The sequence below is a fragment of the Eptatretus burgeri genome, chromosome 1, assembly GCF_056783735.1.
Source record: "Eptatretus burgeri isolate ZD-2024b chromosome 1, Ebu_testis_v1, whole genome shotgun sequence".
In the NCBI taxonomy this organism is placed as follows: domain Eukaryota; kingdom Metazoa; phylum Chordata; class Myxini; order Myxiniformes; family Myxinidae; genus Eptatretus; species Eptatretus burgeri.
The window spans coordinates 31,051,793-31,071,064 of NC_140961.1; the positions used below are offsets into that span (position 1 = coordinate 31,051,793).

The following is a 19,272-nucleotide window of genomic DNA, read 5'->3' on the forward strand; positions in this document are numbered from 1 at the left end:
CTGCCTCTTCCTGTGAACTAGCACCAGGAAAGACATCAACAGCTCTGACATGATTCCCTTATGTGTTTCAGTAATGATGAATAATTTCACATTATCTCAAAGCTTCTGTACCAAGCAAAGTGAGGGAATCTTTAGCTGTCGTGTTTGTAAGAAGCGATTTGGTATCTTTGGTTTTCGTAGTATTGTGAACTTGATATCCTGCCACTGGTGCCTTGCTACCCCTCTATCATTCTCTTGTGACCTCCTTTAGTGATCCCTCAATGGAGTAATTGTCAAAAATAACACGGGTAATCTGATTTATGAGCTTTGACATTTATGAGTGCAACATATGCATTGCCGAGGGCTTTGGAGTTCTCAAACAATTTCACTGCCATCAGCTCTTGTGTGACAGCCACGCCATCAACTGAGAGACACATTCATAATTCATTCGTAATTTTTAACGGCAGGTCATCACGCACACGATACTTTCCTAACGTAGTCATCAGTACCACCACAGTGCAACTTAAACCCTTCCTCAGCACCCTACAAACCTGGCTTGCCATCAGCAGACTGAAAGTAGCCACCACCTCAAAATCAACAGTCACTCTTTTAACAGATTACACCAAGGAACATAGCTCTGCACCACACATCACACTGAACAATATCCCGATCTTGCACACACAACAAGCAAAAATACTCGGCGTCACTTTTAACACATCCATGTTATTCTCAGATCACATCACAAACATTAATAAACCTGCACACACAGACTTAACATATTTGGGGGCACGCACAAGCACCAACTGCAGATATCACAAACAACATCACTAATATACAAACAGTACATCAGATCAGTCATTAACTACGCTGGCTCATCTTGAGCCTCCAGCCTATCAAACGCACATCTCAACACCCTACAGACCATACAAAACAAAGCCCTTCACATCATCACTGGTTGCACATTAACAACACACATTGGTATTTAATTCTAAAAATCAGACTACTTGGACATGAGAAGTGCACAGTTCCTTCCAATGGCAAGTGCCAACCCTAATCACCCCTGCCACTACATGTACCACCACCCACAGGTCTCTCGACATGTTCCAGCGACACCACAAACACACTACAGTGACATCCTCCAAAACATACCTCCCCCCATGAACAACGGAAACTTAAAAAAAAAACGCATCCACACCCACATTGCTATAAGTGCCAACAAATTCAGCCCAAACAGTATCCTGAGCAGTAACCACCTCCCCACCCCCACCCATCCTTGACACAGACCAACTTACTGCCCTCGAGGTCCGATCGTGTTCACCTTGTTCGCCTCCGCTGTGCACACCACCCACAGCTCTTGCACTACAAACACAGACTTGATGACACCTGCAACCTCTGCCAGACCGCCCCACACACAACAAAACGCATTATGGAAGACTGTGTGGTCCTGACTCCACTTAGATGAGCAGAACATCATAGATGTGAGGGATCTCTGCGTCACTCCTGGGAGATAGATTGGTTATATCTGTGCTGTGGGGGAGGCTTAATATAACAGTAAAACGCAATGTATCTTGTCCGGGGAACTTAGCTTTGATTAACTGGAAGGAGGAACTGCCGATCAAACGTCCACGAGCAGCAAACCCTGAACCGGAAGTCCTTAGACCCTAATAGTGACCCGAATAGTCAGCATATGGCGATTGTGTAAGTTTTAATTTGCGATGTGATAGAGGAGAATTCCATTCTTGCATTATGTGTCATGCTTCTGTCTATGTACCGGATGCAGACCTTCACGTCGAAGGAATCTTTCGCATACCTGGTAACTGTCAAAGGCAGCAGGCGCTGCGGGAAGCAGTTGCCAGTGGCAGTCCAATTGACTTCAACGCTGGAGATTACAATCCACATGATGCTGCTGCTGTCCTCAAAGCATTCCTGGCGGAGCTTCCCGAGCCTCTGCTTACCAATCGACATTACAACGCACACCTCAAGATTGCAGGTATTGTGAGTTGTAGCTGATGAGCACTTTAGCAGTCACTGTGCTCACTTGCATGTCTATGCACCATGATAGTTTGAAGATGACACTGCTGTGGGAATGCCTTCTCGGGGGGGGGGGGGGAGTAGGGGGTAAATTGGCATAGTATTGTTATGAATCTGTAACCCATCGCACACAACAGCCAGAGTCCTTGTAGATCAGTTATATCGGTACGTATCTGTTTCTAGTTAGGGTCCCGTCCCTTGTTTAATGGTTAATCAAGTGTACATGCGCTGTGAAGTTGTTTTATAGTCAGGTCTTTAAATCCTTAGTTCTGACAAACCAACCACCCTGCCATTCCCATTCACAACTCCTCCACTGAACTAGCGCTTTACCAGGCTCCCCTTGCTGTTCAGTTGGAGTTTTCAGAACGCGTCAACACACCTGATCCCTGTCCAATCAGGAGCGAACAGCGCATCAACACACCTGATCCCTGTCCAATCAGGAGCGAACAGCGCGTCAACACACCTGATCCCTGTCCAATCAGGAGCGAACAGTGCGTCAACACACCTGATCCCTGTCCAATCAGAAGCGAACAGCGCGTCAACACACCTGATCCCTGTCCAATCAGGAGCGAACAGCGCGTCAACACACCTGATCCCTGTCCAATTAGGAGCGAACAGCGCGTCAACACACCTGATCCCTGTCCAATCAGGAGCGAACAGCGCGTCAACACACCTGATCCCTGTCCAATCAGGAGCGAACAGCGTGTCAACACACCTGATCCCTGTCCAACCAAGCGTGCACAGAGCGTTCCACACCGAGGATCTGCCCCACTCAGGGAGTGGATAAAAAGACCAGGCTCCCTTTGGAAGGGTTCATGTTTGTGTTGGCGTCGGAGCCTGGTTGTGTGTCGGGGCCTAAGGGGAATCACTTGCTTCGCCTGCCTCGCCGCCTCCTCGCTTTTTTTTTTTTTTTTTTTTTTTTTTTTGTATACCTTGTCGAGGCTCGTATGAGAGCTAACACACAACTCACAGCAAGGGGGCATGAGACAAGAGGGGTGGGAGTGGAAGGGACAAAACAGTGGGGAACAGACACATTAGGTGAACTGTGGAAGGGAGAGGGATGGGGATGGGATGGGGAACATGGCGAAGAGAAGATGGATATTACAGGGACTTTCAGGAAGGAAAGCGGGGGTATTGAAAGAAGTGGGCTTGGGTGGATTATCGGGGGTAGAAAAGATCGAGGATTTGGATGGGGGAAGATAAGAGGTGGTGGTGAACAGCTGTTTTGAAAGCCTGGAGGGAAGAATGGGAAAGAATAGAGTGAGGAAGTTTATTCCAAAGGCAGGAAAAAAGAGGAATGAAAGAGTGAAGATGAGCAGTGATTCGTGATTTTGGTAGTTTTACCAGAAGGGGGTTGTTGGCTGACCTTGAGCGCCCTGTGGAAATGTGGTGGGGACAAATCGCAGAGAGAGCAGGGGGGGCAAGGCTGGAGAGGAGTCTGTAGAAGACAAAAAGACCACCGACCAACCTGCGGTGATTGAGTGAGAGGCCCAAAGACTCAGCTTCATTGCGGGAGATGTCGATGATCCTAAATGCCCTGGTTTCGACAGCGTGAAGCCGAGAAAGGTGGGAGGCAGGAGCACCAGCCCAGAGGGGAGAGCAGTACTCCATCAGGCTACGGACAAAAGCTTTGTAAGTGGTCAGGAGCTCAAGAGGGCCGAGGAAGGACTTTGCACGACGGAGGATTCCCAGTCGGCGACTGGCTTTTGAGGCGAGGTTGGAAATGCGACTTTCCCAGGAAAGGTCATGGCAGATAGTGAGACCCAGAAGCTTGAAAGAAAAGACTTCTTTCAGAGGATTGTTGAGAAAGTGGATGGGGCGGGGGGGGGGGTTTCTAAACGGTCCTTTCGAAGAGACATAGTGAGAGTGTGAGATTTGTCTGGATTGAAAGACATGTTCCACGTGTTGGACCAGTTTGTGATTTTATCCAGATCTGCAGTGAGCGAAGAAGCTGCTGCTTGCCCGTCTGAGGGATGACAGATGGTACGGCAGAGGGTGGAGTCATCAGCAAAGAGAAATAGAGGATTTTCCAGAGAGTCGGAGAGATCATTGATGAAAACCAGAAAAAGAACAGGGCCCAGAACGCTACCTTGAGGAACTCCAGCCTGCACAGGAAGAGGGGATGAAAGAACTCCATTTAGGGCCACACGTTGACTGCGACAGGAGAGGAAGTCTGCGAGCCATGAGTGGAGATGGCCTTGAATACCATGGGAAGAGAGTTTAGTGAGTAGTGCAGGGTGTCAGACTGTGTCAAAAGCACGTGATATGTTCAGGGATACGGCTCGGATTTCCTGTCTGGCATTGAGGACCTCCATCCATTGATGGGAGGGCAGAAGCAGCATATCCAAGGTTGATTGACCTGGTCTGAAACCAAATTGATGATCGGAAATCAAGCCATTGGAGAAGAGGAAGGATTTCATGTCTGAAGCGATGATGGATTCCATAACCTTGCTGATGATTGGGAGAAGGCTGATTGGTCTGTAGTTACAGGGATCTGTTTTTGCACCTTTTTTGTGCAGGGCAGTGATGTTTGCAGATTTCCAAGCAGATGGCAGATGACCTTGAGCAAATGAGAGGGTGAATAGAACAGAGAGAGGGTGAGCAAGAGCAGAAGAGCAGGCTTTGAGGACACGTGGGCTGATGCCGTCTGGACCGGTTGCAGAATCTGACTCGAGGTTTGAAAGCAAGCTCTCCGCCTTGTCAGGAGAAAAGGATACAGAGTCCAGGGACAGTTGGGTGTGACTGGGTAAAGTGGGTAGAGAAAATGATGGGTTAAGGACACAGGATTTAGCTGCAAACACCGAGTTTAGACATTCAACTTTATCACGTGTGGTATCAGCAGTGCAGCCATTTGAGGTAAGGGAGGGGATGGAGGGGGAACATACACCAGAAACAGATTTGATTAAACGCCACCAGGATTTTGAGGAGGGAGAGAGGTTTGAGAGTTCAGACTTGAGATGAGAAAGATGTTGTTTTCTGGCTCTCCTGAGGGTGGATACACACTTGTTCCGAGCTTTGTGGAAGGAACTGAGATTGCCCTCAGTTGGGTTTGCTTTCCATGAGGCAAAGGCAAGTTGTTTCAGGACAACTGCCTCGCCACAAGCTTCAGTAAACCAAGGGCGGGAGGAAGGGTAGGACAACTGAACACGAGAGGGGATAAATCTGTGCATGAGGGAGAGCAAGTTTCTTTGAAAGAATTCCCAGGATGAGTTGATGTTTGAGAAAGTCGTGATAGGAGACCAGTCTGTAAGTTTGATGGCTGCTCGGAGACCCTGCCAGTCGGCTTGAGTGAAATGCCAGACTCGACGGCGGTGAGGTGGTTCTCTGGTAACAGCCAGAGAGATGTCCACTTTGACAAGGACGTGGTCAGAAGAACCGATTGGAGCGGAGGAAGAGCAACAGATATTGTCAGGGAAATTTGTCAAAATCAGATCCAGAAGAGATGGAGTACCATTGGTTGAGATCCGGGTCGGGAAGTTGACCGATTGAGTCAGTCTTAATGAGTTGCAGAAAGCTTTTGCTGAGGTGCCATGGCAGGTGAGAGAGGTACCCACACCTAGCCAACTGGCGTGATGACAATTGAAGTCACCACATAAGAGGAAGAGAGAGTTTGGATGAGAAGATAGAAGATGGTCCATGGTTTCGGATAGTGAGGTGTAGATGGAGTCCTCACTGTTCGGTGGACGGTACAGTACACATATAAACATGAGGTGGGAGTGGAGGGGAAGCCGAAGCCAGAGGTATTCCTGGGGTTGTGGGGGAGTGAGAGCAGTGCATGGAGAGTGAGGAATAGAGTCTTTGATGAAGAGAGCAACACCTCCACCAGGACGAGGCTCAGGTCTGTCATACCGTAGGAGGGAGTAACCGGGGAGAGATACTTGGGAGTCAGACACGTCTTGGGAGAGGAAAGTTTCTGTTGGGCAGATAATGTCTGGTTTGTCCGTGGCAACCTGTATCGAAAGATTTGAGCGAAGGCCCTGGATATTTGAGGTCCACACTTTTAATGAAGAGGTAGGGGAGGAGGCTTTGGGTGCAGGGGGTGGAGGGGGAGGAGGAGGGTAGGACAGGGGACGAGGGGGGGAGGTAAGGAGGGTTGTTGAAAGAGTGTGGGGTATTGCAGAATAGCTAGGGGAGGGGCCGAATGAGGAAAAGAAAAGGCTCTGTGGTGCTGGGGGAGAGGGGGGACAAGAGACAAGGAAGAAGGCAGTTGAGGATTTGAGGAGGTGGAGTGAAGAGATGGAGGTGAGAGGGCAGTGGAGGGAGGCAGCTTGGTGGATGAGAGGGGGGGGCAACTTTGAGAAGGATGAGTGAGGGGATGAAAGGTGAGGGGGGAATTTTTGAGAGAGGTGAGAGGGAGGCTTGGAGAGAGAAGAGTGGGATGGTTGCTTTGAGAGTGAGAGTTCGGGGGTGAGGGGGGTGAGTTGGCACTGAAGTTGGAAAAAAAGAATGGTTGATGGAAAGCGAACATCCATGGCAATCTGTGGTTTTTAAAAGTTTTAGGTCAGAGATGCGATTTAACACAATTCTTGATGGATGCAATGAAGGCGAATTCAGAGAATGGAGAGAAGAAACGCTGTAATAGTTGGATTTTTTTCGGCAAGGAATGAAGGAGAGGTCGAAATGAGAGCAGTCTGTTTGAATAGCAGAAGAGTAGTGCATTATGAAACAGTAAAGAACAACCACATGTGTGAGAGAGGAAGATGAAGCATTATAAGATCGTTTTTGTTGTTAATATTAATGTTTGAGAGAGCTCAACAGATTCGGTCATGGAAGTGTAGAAAAAAATCGAGGAAGAAGACTAGGAGGAAGTTAAGAGGAAGAAGAAGAAGCAGAATCGGGAGAAGGTGAGCGTGTTGTTGTTGTTGTTGGGTATTTTTTATTTTTTTTTTGTGATAAGAAAGAGATTAGTTGGGAGAATGGGGATGTTAGGAAAGTGGGGAGGATGAAAATTGAAGTTAATGGGGAGGATAGAAATTGAAGGTAATGGGGAGAAAAAACAAAACAAACAAAAAAAAACGATCGAACACCGAGTGGAACCGGTAGGCCTCAAGCCTAGGCCAAGGCCGAGGCCTCAAACACCCGGTAAGAACGTCGACAAAATTACTCACAGAATAGCACGATTTTTGAAACAAAACTGAACTCGGAACACAGTAACATGTAGGTGAGAAAATTAAACGGTTAAAATGGGACAAATAACGACCGGAAACAACTTTGAGAACGTCAGCAGGGAGCCCCCAAGGAGATCTCTCGTCTCTCCAAACCTGGAACCGGAAGTCTAACTTGTCAGCTCCAAGCTGTTTTTGCCGTCCGGATCGTGCTGGTGCCTTCGTCCTTGACGCCATGTGAAAGCTGCGGGTTTGAGTCCCGCCACTGAGCCAGATCGTCGAAGACTGCACGAGGCGGACAGGTCCAAGCACAGGCTCTGGCCTCCAGCTCACCTTTCCTCGAGCTGGAAGCCTTCAATAAAGACCTGACGGGGTCCGTTTCTTTTGGGTGTGTGTCTGTGTGTCGGCCCCGTCCCTTAAGTAGAATTGTTAAGTGCTTTTGCTCACTGTATATTGCCTGCCTGATATTCGGATAACTCTGCCCTTACGTGCTTCCCACCCTGATTATTATTGTAATAAATTTCCCTATTGTTGAATGTCCCAGCTCATTTCTGTGTTCCTTTCATTGGCTTAGCATGGTGTGTATTGAGAAATGGGGAGGCAGTAAATTGTTCCTTTGGACCGACGGGCCTTGGTAACCATCCGCTCAGGTTACACACGGTTCGGGCCCGGTAACTGCTCGTTCCACTCGAGGCCCGTCGAGGGTGTGAATTCCCCAGCAGCTTTGCCGCGTGGGTAATTAGGTATATTGAAGTTGGCAATTGACCCTACTCCACGCGGTCAAATTATTGGCGATTCATGGTCCTGTAAGGGCCCCATGCCTTTTGGACTTATCCGAGGGTCACGACCTAAATTCCGGTGTGTTCGATGGAGCCGACTCTACTGCTCCCTCTCGTGGTCGTGCTCGCCACTGATACCCGGCCCTGCAACAGTATAACCATAGTTATTTCCCCAGTGTATGCTTAGCGTAAGAGTGTGATAAAATGACCATATCAGGAAATGCATCATCATTTGTACAGAAAGTTGCTGTGACAGCCTTCCCCACATGTGCATGTCTCAATCCGCTTTCCTCTGAAGCCTTTTTTTTACTGTTTTATACAGGGTGGTGCAGAGCCGACTGGCACATTTCAGACCGCTCTCCTGTCCGAGGGGTGGGGTGGCAACTTTTGGGGTTGTGGGACCATTTTACTAAGACGATGCACTGCAACTGGTGGAGGTCACCTTCCTGATGTTATCTACCATAAAGAATAAAATTGCAAGCTTTGAACATAAACCTCTTGTGTTTCAATTATCGCATATCCAATGTCAGTCGGCTCTGCACCACCCTGTACCTCTGTAATCTGACCTAAATGTTCCTTATGAGACGTGATTCTTTGCGGGAAACACTGACAACAACCCCACCCCCCAGACCAGCACCATATATCTAGATGAGAGGTCACGATGGTATTCTCCACCCAAGCACTGGGCTCGTGAGACAATCGTGACACTCGTGAGAATGAAGGGGTGGGGGGGGTGGCGAACGGTGGGGGAAGAAATGTGCTTGGTTTTGACAGGGGAAGCTGTGTGGGTTTTGCTCTCTTCTATTTGCACAACCAATGTGCTCTGCCTGCACACCCTCTCCCCTCTACTCCCCTGTGGCACGCCCTATCTCTACCTCCTCCCCCTGCCCCGCGAACCAGAACCCTCACCATGCACTGCGACCAGCCGCTCGTCGGCCTTGCTTTCTCCATCGTACTGTGCCATACTTGCAAGCCTTAACTGTTTTCCTGCCAGGTGGGATATCTTCTCAGAGACTACTATGTTCTGTAAAGCCAGTGACAACATGTCTCTTGTCTTTATTCATGTCTTTTCTTTGTGGATGTGATGCTTTAAGGCAGTGGTCCCCAACCTTTTGATCCCACAGGCCACATTCACTACTCCCAAGGATGTTGGGAGCCAGGAAAAAAATCGAAGAAAAAATTGAGAAATCGATACGTTTGGGGTTTATTGGAGTATTGTTTTTTTTTAATTAATAAATTTTATACGTATTCGATCGATCGATTGTTCACGCACTGTAAATATGAACAAATTTCCGTTAAGGGTGTAATAAATTTTAAATACTGCGCAAGATGCCGGAAGGTAAAATCAAATTGATTTGATTCCTCCCGGCGGTAAACGGCAGTAGCCAGCAGCGGCATTGTGTAAACCCCTTTAAAATTGTTACATGGAAATGTGTTTTAATTGGAAAGTTCTCGCGGGCCGCAGTATAGGGCTCTGCGGGCCGCAGGTTGGGGACCAATGCTTTAAGGCTTAGATAAGAATGGGAGCTCCAACGGTGCTTGAGGCACATGGGTTTTTACAAAAAAAATTAGTGCACAAATAGTGCGTTTGCTTCTTGTGTGCCCTCTCTCTGTTGAAATGCACAATCATCATATCACTTTGTGTCAGAGTGATTCAAGTTGTTCTGATCACGAGCTACATTGGCTAAAAACATCCATTGAAGTACTGATTGGCTTTATGGCGGTTTGCGCCCAGTACAAAACGTACCTGCATCTGGGCAATCACTACTCGGGTCGGTAATTTGGTGACCGGGCGCATGGTAGGTACCACAAGCACATTGCCAGATTGACTCGGGAGTTCCACCGTGGTAGATCACGTGGCAATTCGGACCAAGTCCCTGCTCGGCACACTGGAATCGGTTGGCCGGCGTGACTGCTTTGATAGTGTTCATAGGGACTCTGATCAGCCAACTGGGCCAAGTCTGGCGACGAGTAACGTGCGTGCGTTTTGAATCCACTTTGTAATTATTCCTTGTCTAAATTGAATCTCTTCTTCTATCCCTTCTAATCTCTCTCTCTCTCTCTCTCCCTATCTCTCTTAACCCCTCTCCTTCCCACAGCGCAACCATGCGTTCCAAAATGCGCACATTACATAAGCATTGCATTACATTACAACTCAGTCATTCAAGCCCGAGCGCAATTAATGAGGGAAAACTACATGACCGGGACCTGGGCAGCTGAGAGGAAGCACCACGGCCGATCCTTCAAGTAGCGATGCAGAAGGAAATGACCGGGTGCCCTCCAGCGAGTGAGTGACACGAGAAGGCCAGAGCGCTCGGGTGACCTTCGCTCCCGAAGCCACTCCTCACCCTTGAGCCACAAAAGATTGAGGATGTTGTGCGTCGGCCTGCTTCACATCTGGGGAATGACACATGACAAGCTGTGCTATGAGAACAAGCTTCTGTGAGGATGAGCAGGCTGGTTTCATGAGGCCGATTGTGGACGGGCAGCAGTAATTCCCTAGAAGTGTTTGCCAAACACACTGACTTACCCGATCTTTCTCTCCTGTCCTTGCTTCTAATTTCTTGACTTGAGATTCAAAGCCTGATGTTTGCTGTGGTGGCTGGCTTAAAATCTTAGGGTCTTGAGTTTAAGCTCCTGTCAGCTGTCGAATTAACACCAGGTGGGGTTGACTCAGCCTGTCATCCTTCCGAGGTTGGTGAAATGAGTTCCAGTGTATTGGTAATAGATGTCACTGCATCAGCGGCACAGCTCTACCCCCAGAAAATAATGACACAACCAGCAGGTGAAGGCTGTACACGATAGCTGTCGCTACTTGAGCCACACAAAAGAGCTTCAACGGTTGCCTCTTGACCGTCAGGGCAGGATTACTGATTTGCACCTCAGTTTCCTCTTGTGTAGACATTGCAGACATCTGTACCTCTCGACATGTTTCACCACATCGTCGTCTTCTTCCACCATCCCCCTCCCCACCCCCACCCCCGCCCCCCTCCCTGTGCCTTTGCGTTGGGACCCAAAAGGGGTTGACAATATTCCCAAATTCTTCTTCCTACACCTGTTTCCTTACTTGTCTTGCTTCCCGGTTGTATGAGGCATGCCTGGATTGTGTTTTAGTGGTAAGGCCAAATGTATAAAGGGTTCTTTACATGCTCGGAGTTGAGGCTGTTCTCTATGACGTGGCAAATCTGCTTGTAAATGCATGCTTTTTGCCAATCGTCAAACTTTCCAAACTGCTTGATCGTCTGTTTCCTCTATTGTTTGGACAAAGTATGTCATAAGTAGATGGGAGGTTGAACCCCACTGGTTCGCTTTGGTTAGACGAGCCGACGTCCCACTTTCGGTTCCGCTTGGCCATACCTAATTGATGCATAATGATGGGGTGTTGAGAGCACGGTTCCCTATCTGGGGGCAGGGGGTCGAGGTGGGGGGAGTTAAATCATGGGAAGGTAACGTGAGATTCGGGTGCGGGGAACCTACGAGATTTAAGTCTCAGACGGCATCCGTAGTTGCTTGGATATTTCCATGCGGAGTTACCTGCAGAACCTCGGCTTCAGGGTCAAATGTTGGGAAGCAGTTCCAGGAGGCCTCTTGTGACATGGCTGGTAAACCCGTAACAATACGTTTAACCTCTTAAAAAAACCGCCTTTGAAAGTTTGACCTCTTTTCACCTCTGCTAATAATCTGTTTTGCTATGGCCTGCAGATCTGATGCAGGTTGACACAGACCAAAAGGCTGTGCCAGATAAGGAGCGACGCATTGAGACATTGCAGCTCCTGCTCCTGTTGCTGCCTCCAGAAAACCGCGATCTCCTTCGCCTGCTGCTCAACCTCCTCTACGAGGCAGCACGGCAGCAAGAGCATAATCACATGTCTGCTTTTAACCTGGCCCTTATGGTCACGCCTCACTTACTCTGGCCTCGCAATGTGAGTCGATCGTTCTTCTTGCTCTTCTTGTGATACCGTTCCTCGAATTATCATGCTATATAAAGATAATTTACTCCACGTACACGAAGCGAAAAGCTGGATTAATCAATTGGTGGGTCCGTCCGTCCATCTGTCGGTCTTTTCATTTTCTGATCGAGGAACAACTTGCTTAATTTGAATGTTATATTTTGATCATGAATCGGAACATAGATAGGAAGACGAGTCTTTCGTTTTGATGTACTTTTGCCTTGAGTTCATCCCGATTGCACGTGCAGAGAGAGGAATGAGATGATATTTTTTACTCCTTCTGCCCCCTGGGTTCAACAGCAGTCAAGCAAAATTTTAATATATCGTTCCAAACAGTAAACTTACTGAGCCGAATTTACAAACGGCGTTTAAGAGTGAGACGTGTGGAGAATCATTAATCGTGCGATGATCACCCGTTCCAAGTTATTTTTCAATACCCAAGAGTGTTCATCTAATGCACGATCAAAACCTCATCACAAGTGTTTAATAAATAACTTGTACACATCGGTGAGGGCCTTGAAGCAAGCACTCCATCCTTACTATAATTCACAGGCTGGTCTTTGTTTTTGTTTGGTTGTTGTGCTCCTCCCCAACAGTTTTGGGCCAATTACATCCAGACTTGCTTCAGAGGATCAGCATGACCCCAATTAATGTATAGGGGTGTTTTTATCTTCACCAGTGGTCTTGGGTGGGTGAGGGGGTGGTGTGGGATGGGGGACACAAATTCTCTATGTAAATGTGTACTGTGTAGTGCCACTATCCAGGTGGGGGAGGGTATTACAAGTCTCCATATTCACAGTACATTATTCCTGTCCCCACGTTTTCTAGTGCAGTGAGGTGTTTTGAATTATTAGCAGAAGGAATGTTTTTGCTTCTTGCACGTAACTGGGGTTATTTATTTTTGCGTATGCAGAGCTATTGCTTGCCTCTATACACCACACAAACAAAGGTATGCATCAGAAGAACATGTTGCATGCTTGGGACAAGATTGCCCGTCGGGTGGGTACTCTGCTAGTGGCTTATAATTGGTAGTTTACATGGGGCGGTAAATATGGATGCGTTAGGATAGCTTGAATTAGCTCGAGGGGGCAGAAGAGTATGGGAATGGGGCAGTTCATCGACGTGCATTGGGAATCTTCTAGGATAGTTGCATTCCTCTTAGTCCATGGGCCCAGGCATATATCGGTACCATCTGGGAAACCAAACTTTAGGGCTACTAAGTTATTGGTAGGGACTATATGATTATTTCAATATGTGAGAACCGTTCCAGAAGAGCAGCTTCGTGTATGTATTTTGCATTTTTACCATTTTACCATTCTGAGATATTGACGTTTTGGGGGAAAATCACACAATGGACTATTGAGACATCCCATGAAGGTAATATCATTCAATAATAGCTCAGAATATCCAGATTTGTTTGCCTTTTCGCTTTCACTATGCGGAGGGTGGGTACATTCCAGAGATGATAACTACCAATAAGCTGCCAGTCTGCAATGGTTATCACATCAAAATATTATTTATATAGTTATATATATATATATATATATATATATATATATATATATATATATATATATATATATATATATATATATATATATATATATATATATATATATATATATATATATATATATATACACACCAATTCAAAAATCATAACTAGGATTGGTTTCCTTAGATGGTACCGACAAGTGGAATTTCTGGCCTGGGCCCATGGACTATCTGGAGAAGTATGACAATATTAATTTGTCCAGAGTTACAGGCTTTCGAAGGAATCATTTCTTCGGTTGCTGACTCTTGTGGTCGATGACCTGGATCAACCTACGATGAGGAGCATTGTGCGGAAGCTCCTCTAACAATTGTCCGTGGCGCTTTGATTATATGCAAGTGTATCATTTCAATTGGATGTTGGAGATGTGTGCGGTGTTTCACAGGCTCATCGGATATTTATATGCGCACAATTAATCAGATGTTAATCTACGTGCGATTAGCTGTGCATGTGCAACGATGTTTTTGTCTGCATTTAAGGGTTGCACGTATGTTGGCAAGATGCTCGCTAAGCATCTTAAGTTTGGGCCAGTGTTTTTATGGACAGTATAAAGGACACAGACAGGCACATAGAACTAAATGTGTTGGATAGGGTGATGTGATGGACACTAGAAAATGGATGTAAAATCGGGAATTAATTTATTTATACTGTGGTGTCCGAGGCGCAGAGGAACATGGAGAGCGAGAGCGTAGCAGTAACTCTGCTTTATTGCCCGTCCAGATGTACATCAACGCCACCCCTAGCGGGCGAGTCATGATACACGAAAACCCAATCACGTGATACAGCACATACGACTTTTACAATCTTTATTTTGTTTCAATTAAATTTTGTACTCAAACACTGGAGTACACAAATCACTTTGTTACTTCCAAAAACCTCCAGTTTAGAAGTACTGTACTTCAATTTGTATGGTTTATTTGGGGTGGTGTATATGTATGATATTTGGGACTGCTTCTGGATTACTGCAACAGCACAAAACTATATATATATATATATATACATATATATATACATATATATATATATATATACATATATATATACATATATATATATACATATATTGTTGCGAATTCGCGCCTGCAGGCGTGCGAACGGCCACGTAACTCGAATCGCGGCACGTCGCCCACCGGACGGACAATTCTGTCGTGACCCTCTCGGACTAACGCCGGGAGCTAGTCACGGGTGGGCCTTTCGGCCTCACCACGATCGTGCCAATCGGCCCCCCGCGTGGAATAGGGTTGTTCGCCAAACTCGACCTACCTAAGTACCCACGCCTAGGGTAGACCGGGCGATCGCACCTCGCCGCAGGTTGACTCCGGACACGGGCCACTTAAGTGACCCGTTCCGTACTATCGGGATAACCGAGCGGTGTTATCGTCGGCCTCGACGGTTCCGATTAATTATCGGGCGTATTAAACCCACTACCAACCCTTTATGTGAAACAAGATGGAGATTCAATTAAAGAAAAGACGAAGCGAAACGGGAAAACAGTTCAACATGATGCACATTTATGCCGCGGCACACGGAAAGCACACATATACAATTAAACAGAATGCACATAAAGCAATTGCAACAAAAGAAACACAACAATGCAGATCTACAACCGACTACGCATGCACACGGCAACACTTACACAGTTTTACTTTGCAGACGGCGCCAACAACACATTTACTCAAAAGCAAAAGAAAAGGGCCACCCTCAAAGACAAGGGGGCAGACGGGGCCTGTGGGCCAATATTTGCGCGGGACCTGAAAGAGCGGTCAGGTCCGCGAGACCGGGTGGATCCTACCCGTGTCTTTGTGATGAGCCGCAAAATGTGGCAGCATGGGGGTGCCCCGACTTCGTGCTCCTTCGCGAGTTTCGTTGGCACTGCTTGGAGTAGGGTAGGAACGGGGCCCCCTTTTCGCACTATCTCAGCGCGGGGGAAAAAAGGGGGGGGGAATTGTTGATGCTCTGGGGAAAGAGGATAGCTGGCTTGCTTGGGTCCCGTGACGAGTGATTCCACCGCGACCTCGTCGCCGACCGCCGTCTTCCTTGCCTCGGACCCGAGCTACTCGGACTCTTCCCCAATTCTCCTCAGCCGACTGCAGCAAACCACCTGTATGCCCTCGCCTCCCGACTCCACTCCGCGCTCCAACCCGAATCTGCCCAAAATAATCTCCGCTCTTCTGAGGCCGACTCTGCCCAAACCGACTCTGCCCAAACCGACTCTGCCGAGACCGACTCGACCCAAACCGACTCTGCCGCTGCCACACTCTGCCGCTGCCACACTCTGCTCTCCAAAACTGACCCTGCTCTCACCGACTCGACTTGCGCTCGGCGCTTTATCGGCCAGCAGGAGAACTCGTATGCAAATTTCTGGATCAGAACGAGCTCGGGGGTGGAGCCACGCTCGTCCATTGGACGGAAGAAAAGGGGCGTGAGTCTCCCCGATCCTAGAATTTGCATATCTCAATTCTACACCGACGCGCCTGGAGGCGGGGCCAAACCGCCCCGCGCTTGCTGATTGGACGGATCAGAAGTGGGTGTGTTGCATTCCTGATCCGAATTCTCCTCGGAAAGGCCGCATTTTGCACTCGCGGCTCGGCGCGCGTCCCGTACGAGCCCAGGACAGCCTGACGCTCCGTGCTCACAGGTGGTGCGGGAATGGCCGCAGAAGGAGAGAGGTGAAGGTGGTGGAGGGTTTATGGTGGTGGTTTATGGCCATGGTGCCGTTTGGAATGGCGGTGATGCGATGTTTGCGGGAGCGAGTTGTGAAGGTAAAGATCGTGGCTGTTGGCATTGTTGTTGTTGTTGTTGTTGTTGTTGTGAAGCGGTGTTGTGGTTGGTGGTTGTTGTGTGATGGCGGTTGAGACGTGGTTGGTTCAAAATAAAGATAGAACAGAAAAACGGCTATCTCAAAAGGGTCGCAGCCCGAATGAATCACATTTATTCCCTCTAAACAACGGGTTTGGGCTAACTACACATGTACTTACAGAGACATCTCACCTACGGGACCTGAATGGTGGTTTGCAAATTTCCTCAACCGCAACAATATATACATACATACATACATACATACATACATACATACATACATACATACATACATACATACATACATACATACATACATACACAGGGTGTCCCAAAAGTTACCGATTGATTTAGAAATTTAATAACATTTCTGTTTTTTAATAATTTGTTTTTCTTTTCTTTTCAGAATTTAGATTAACATTTGGAAATTACCCATGGAAAAATTCACAACTGAACAAAGAACCAAAATCGTCTAATTTTATTTTAAATTTCATCGATCGATTATTATTCTCACCCAACGATCATGGACAACGAATAATTTCGTGAAATTCAGAAATTTCTTGCCCATCACGTTCTCCTGATTTGACGCCTCCCAATTATTTTCTTTGGGGTTACCTAAAGGAGCATGTATACATCAATAAGCCCCATACAATTCAGCAGCTCATGGACAACATCTTTTTTTTCGAGGGCTTCAGCCAGTTATGGTCCGCTGTTATGGAAAATGCGGTCGAAGGAGCCCGTCTCTGCGAAGCCAAAAATGGAGGACATCTAAGCTACATAATTTTTAGCAGCGTCTCGCGTAGCGAACGCTGCTCTAAGAGAGCTCGGCGTTGTTGTTGTTGTTGTTGTTGTTGTTGTTGTTGTTGTTGTTCTGAAGACAAAACCTTTTGGACTCAGCTTTTATATACAGGATCCGGATCTCCTTAAATATTAAACACCTGTACACATCCTCGCATTGAGGGTGCCTTTTGAGAGCATATATCATGAACTTTTTAATATATTTGGACATTTGCTTTTAAGTTTCGAAAAGTTCACGTTACTATTTAAAGATTATTCCATTTAATATATTGTAATTAAATACACTATTTTCTCGTCATGAACGAAGATCATCCATGACGGACGTGATGTGATGGCACGTGACGAAATATCGGAAGTTGTTGTTGTTGTTGTTTTTTTTTAATTCTTCTTCCTCTTCTTGTTCTTCTTCTGGTGAAGACAAAACCTTTAGTACGCGGCTCTTGGACACATTTGTCCTTGTTTTTAATAAAGAAAGCAAATTTATCTCCATTTTGTAAATTTTCTTTTGGTATCTATCTATAATTCCAGCAATCTCTGTGTGTCTGTCTGTGTGTCTGTCTATCTGCGACCGCCGTTTCTCGACGACCGCCGGTCCGATCTCATTGAAACTTGCCAGGAATATTGCCAGGGACCCGCGGATGTGCCTTTTCAAGGTTTGATATCAATCGTACGAGTGGTTCCCAAGTTACGGCCATTTACCTGTCGACCAATGACAAGACACGGTGCTATGGCGTCACGAATGACGTCAAAATTAATGTTTATTTATTTATTTTTTGCACGATCGACGGTCCGATCTGATTGAAACTTCCCAGGAATATTGCCGGGCCCCATGTATGTGCTTTTCAAGGTTTGATATTAATCGGACGAGCGGTTCCCAAGTTACGGCCATTTATCTGTCGACCAATGACAGGACACGGTGCTATGACATCACAATTAATGTTTATTTATTTATTATTATTATTTCTTTTGCACGATTGAAACTTGCCAGGAATATTTCCGGGGACCCGCGGATGTGCCTTTTCGAAGAGAGAGAGAGAGAGAGACAGAGACAGAGACAGAGACAGAGACAGAGACAGAGACAGAGACAGAGACAGAGACAGAGACAGAGACAGACGCTACACATACGGGCACGCCCCTACGGGCCCGTACTAGTAAAAATAATCATATATTATTAAAAAACAAATGTTATTTAATTTCTAAATCCCAAGGTGACTTTTTGGGACACCCTGTATAATATATAGTTTAATACGATCGTTAAAATCATTATTTTATTTAAATTGAAGTGGAGTACTGTATGTACTGCACTTGAACACTGCAAGATATAGTTACCTCTGCCACTGAAGGTGAAGGTTTTGTTTTCACCCATTTGTCTTTGTTTGTTTGTAGGATATCTCAAAAAGTTGTGGACAGGTTCAGTGTGTGATAAGGACAAACTAATTAGATTTTGGTGAAGATCCGGATCTGGTTACTTTAATTTTTTTAGTGATTTCACTATTGAGAGAAAGGGCCAAAAACGATATGTAGCATGATATCTCAAAATGTGGACGGATTCGGATGAAACTTTGTGGACAGGTTCGGTGTGTGACGAGGACGAATGCATTCAGTTTTGGTGAAGATGCGAATCTGGATCTGGACACGAGTTATTTAATTTTTAAGTGATTCTTCACCATTGAGAGATAGGACCAAAAAACGATAGAGTACTGTATAGCATGATATTTCAAAAAATGTATTGGGCCCGATATGTTCTCATGGATCAGGCATGACTTGGCAGATGTATGCACTCTACCAAGTGCCCTACGAGTTCAAGAAATGTTTAATTTTTTTATGCATTGCTAAGCTGCTGGACAAATGAGATGAATACTCAGGCTGTTGGCTTTAGGTGGTTAACAACAATTGTAGCCCCCCATGGTTCAGTGTGGGAAAGGGGGGGGTGTAAATGTGTATCGTATACCACCACCCGTAGTGGAAGACAGTATTACAGGTCATAAAATATGTCGTCGTAAGGGTGGGTTCTTTCCTTGTCATAATTCGGTGTCCTGTCTTTTACCAGACCTGCTTGAGGTTCTTGCATAACAAGGTTCTCTTCCTCCATTTATGTACACATGCTGTCCATTGCTGTCCATATGAAAATTGCTGTCCATTTATGTACACATGGGATAGAGAGCATGAGCTGAGGCCAGGCCGATAGCCAGCAACAGGGCAGATTGGAGAGTATGCACTGCAGCCTCATGGGACCACTTGGCCCCAAGAGGCGATAAGACATGAAGGGAGCTAAATTG

General features: G+C 46.6%; 1 protein-coding gene across 6 annotated transcripts in view; it reads left to right on the top strand.

Annotated features, from left to right (window-relative positions):
- ARHGAP19 (Rho GTPase activating protein 19) overlaps positions 1 to 19,272 on the top strand; it is a 59,522-nt gene that overhangs the window by 25,782 nt on the left and 14,468 nt on the right. For all 6 annotated transcript variants that reach the window (XM_085877693.1, XM_085877682.1, XM_085877704.1 and 3 more), the window contains 2 exons: positions 1,760 to 1,969; positions 11,597 to 11,817. In XM_085877693.1, coding sequence (XP_085733819.1) covers positions 1,760 to 1,969; positions 11,597 to 11,817 — 431 coding nt within the window. The remainder of the gene's footprint in view (positions 1 to 1,759; positions 1,970 to 11,596; positions 11,818 to 19,272) is intronic.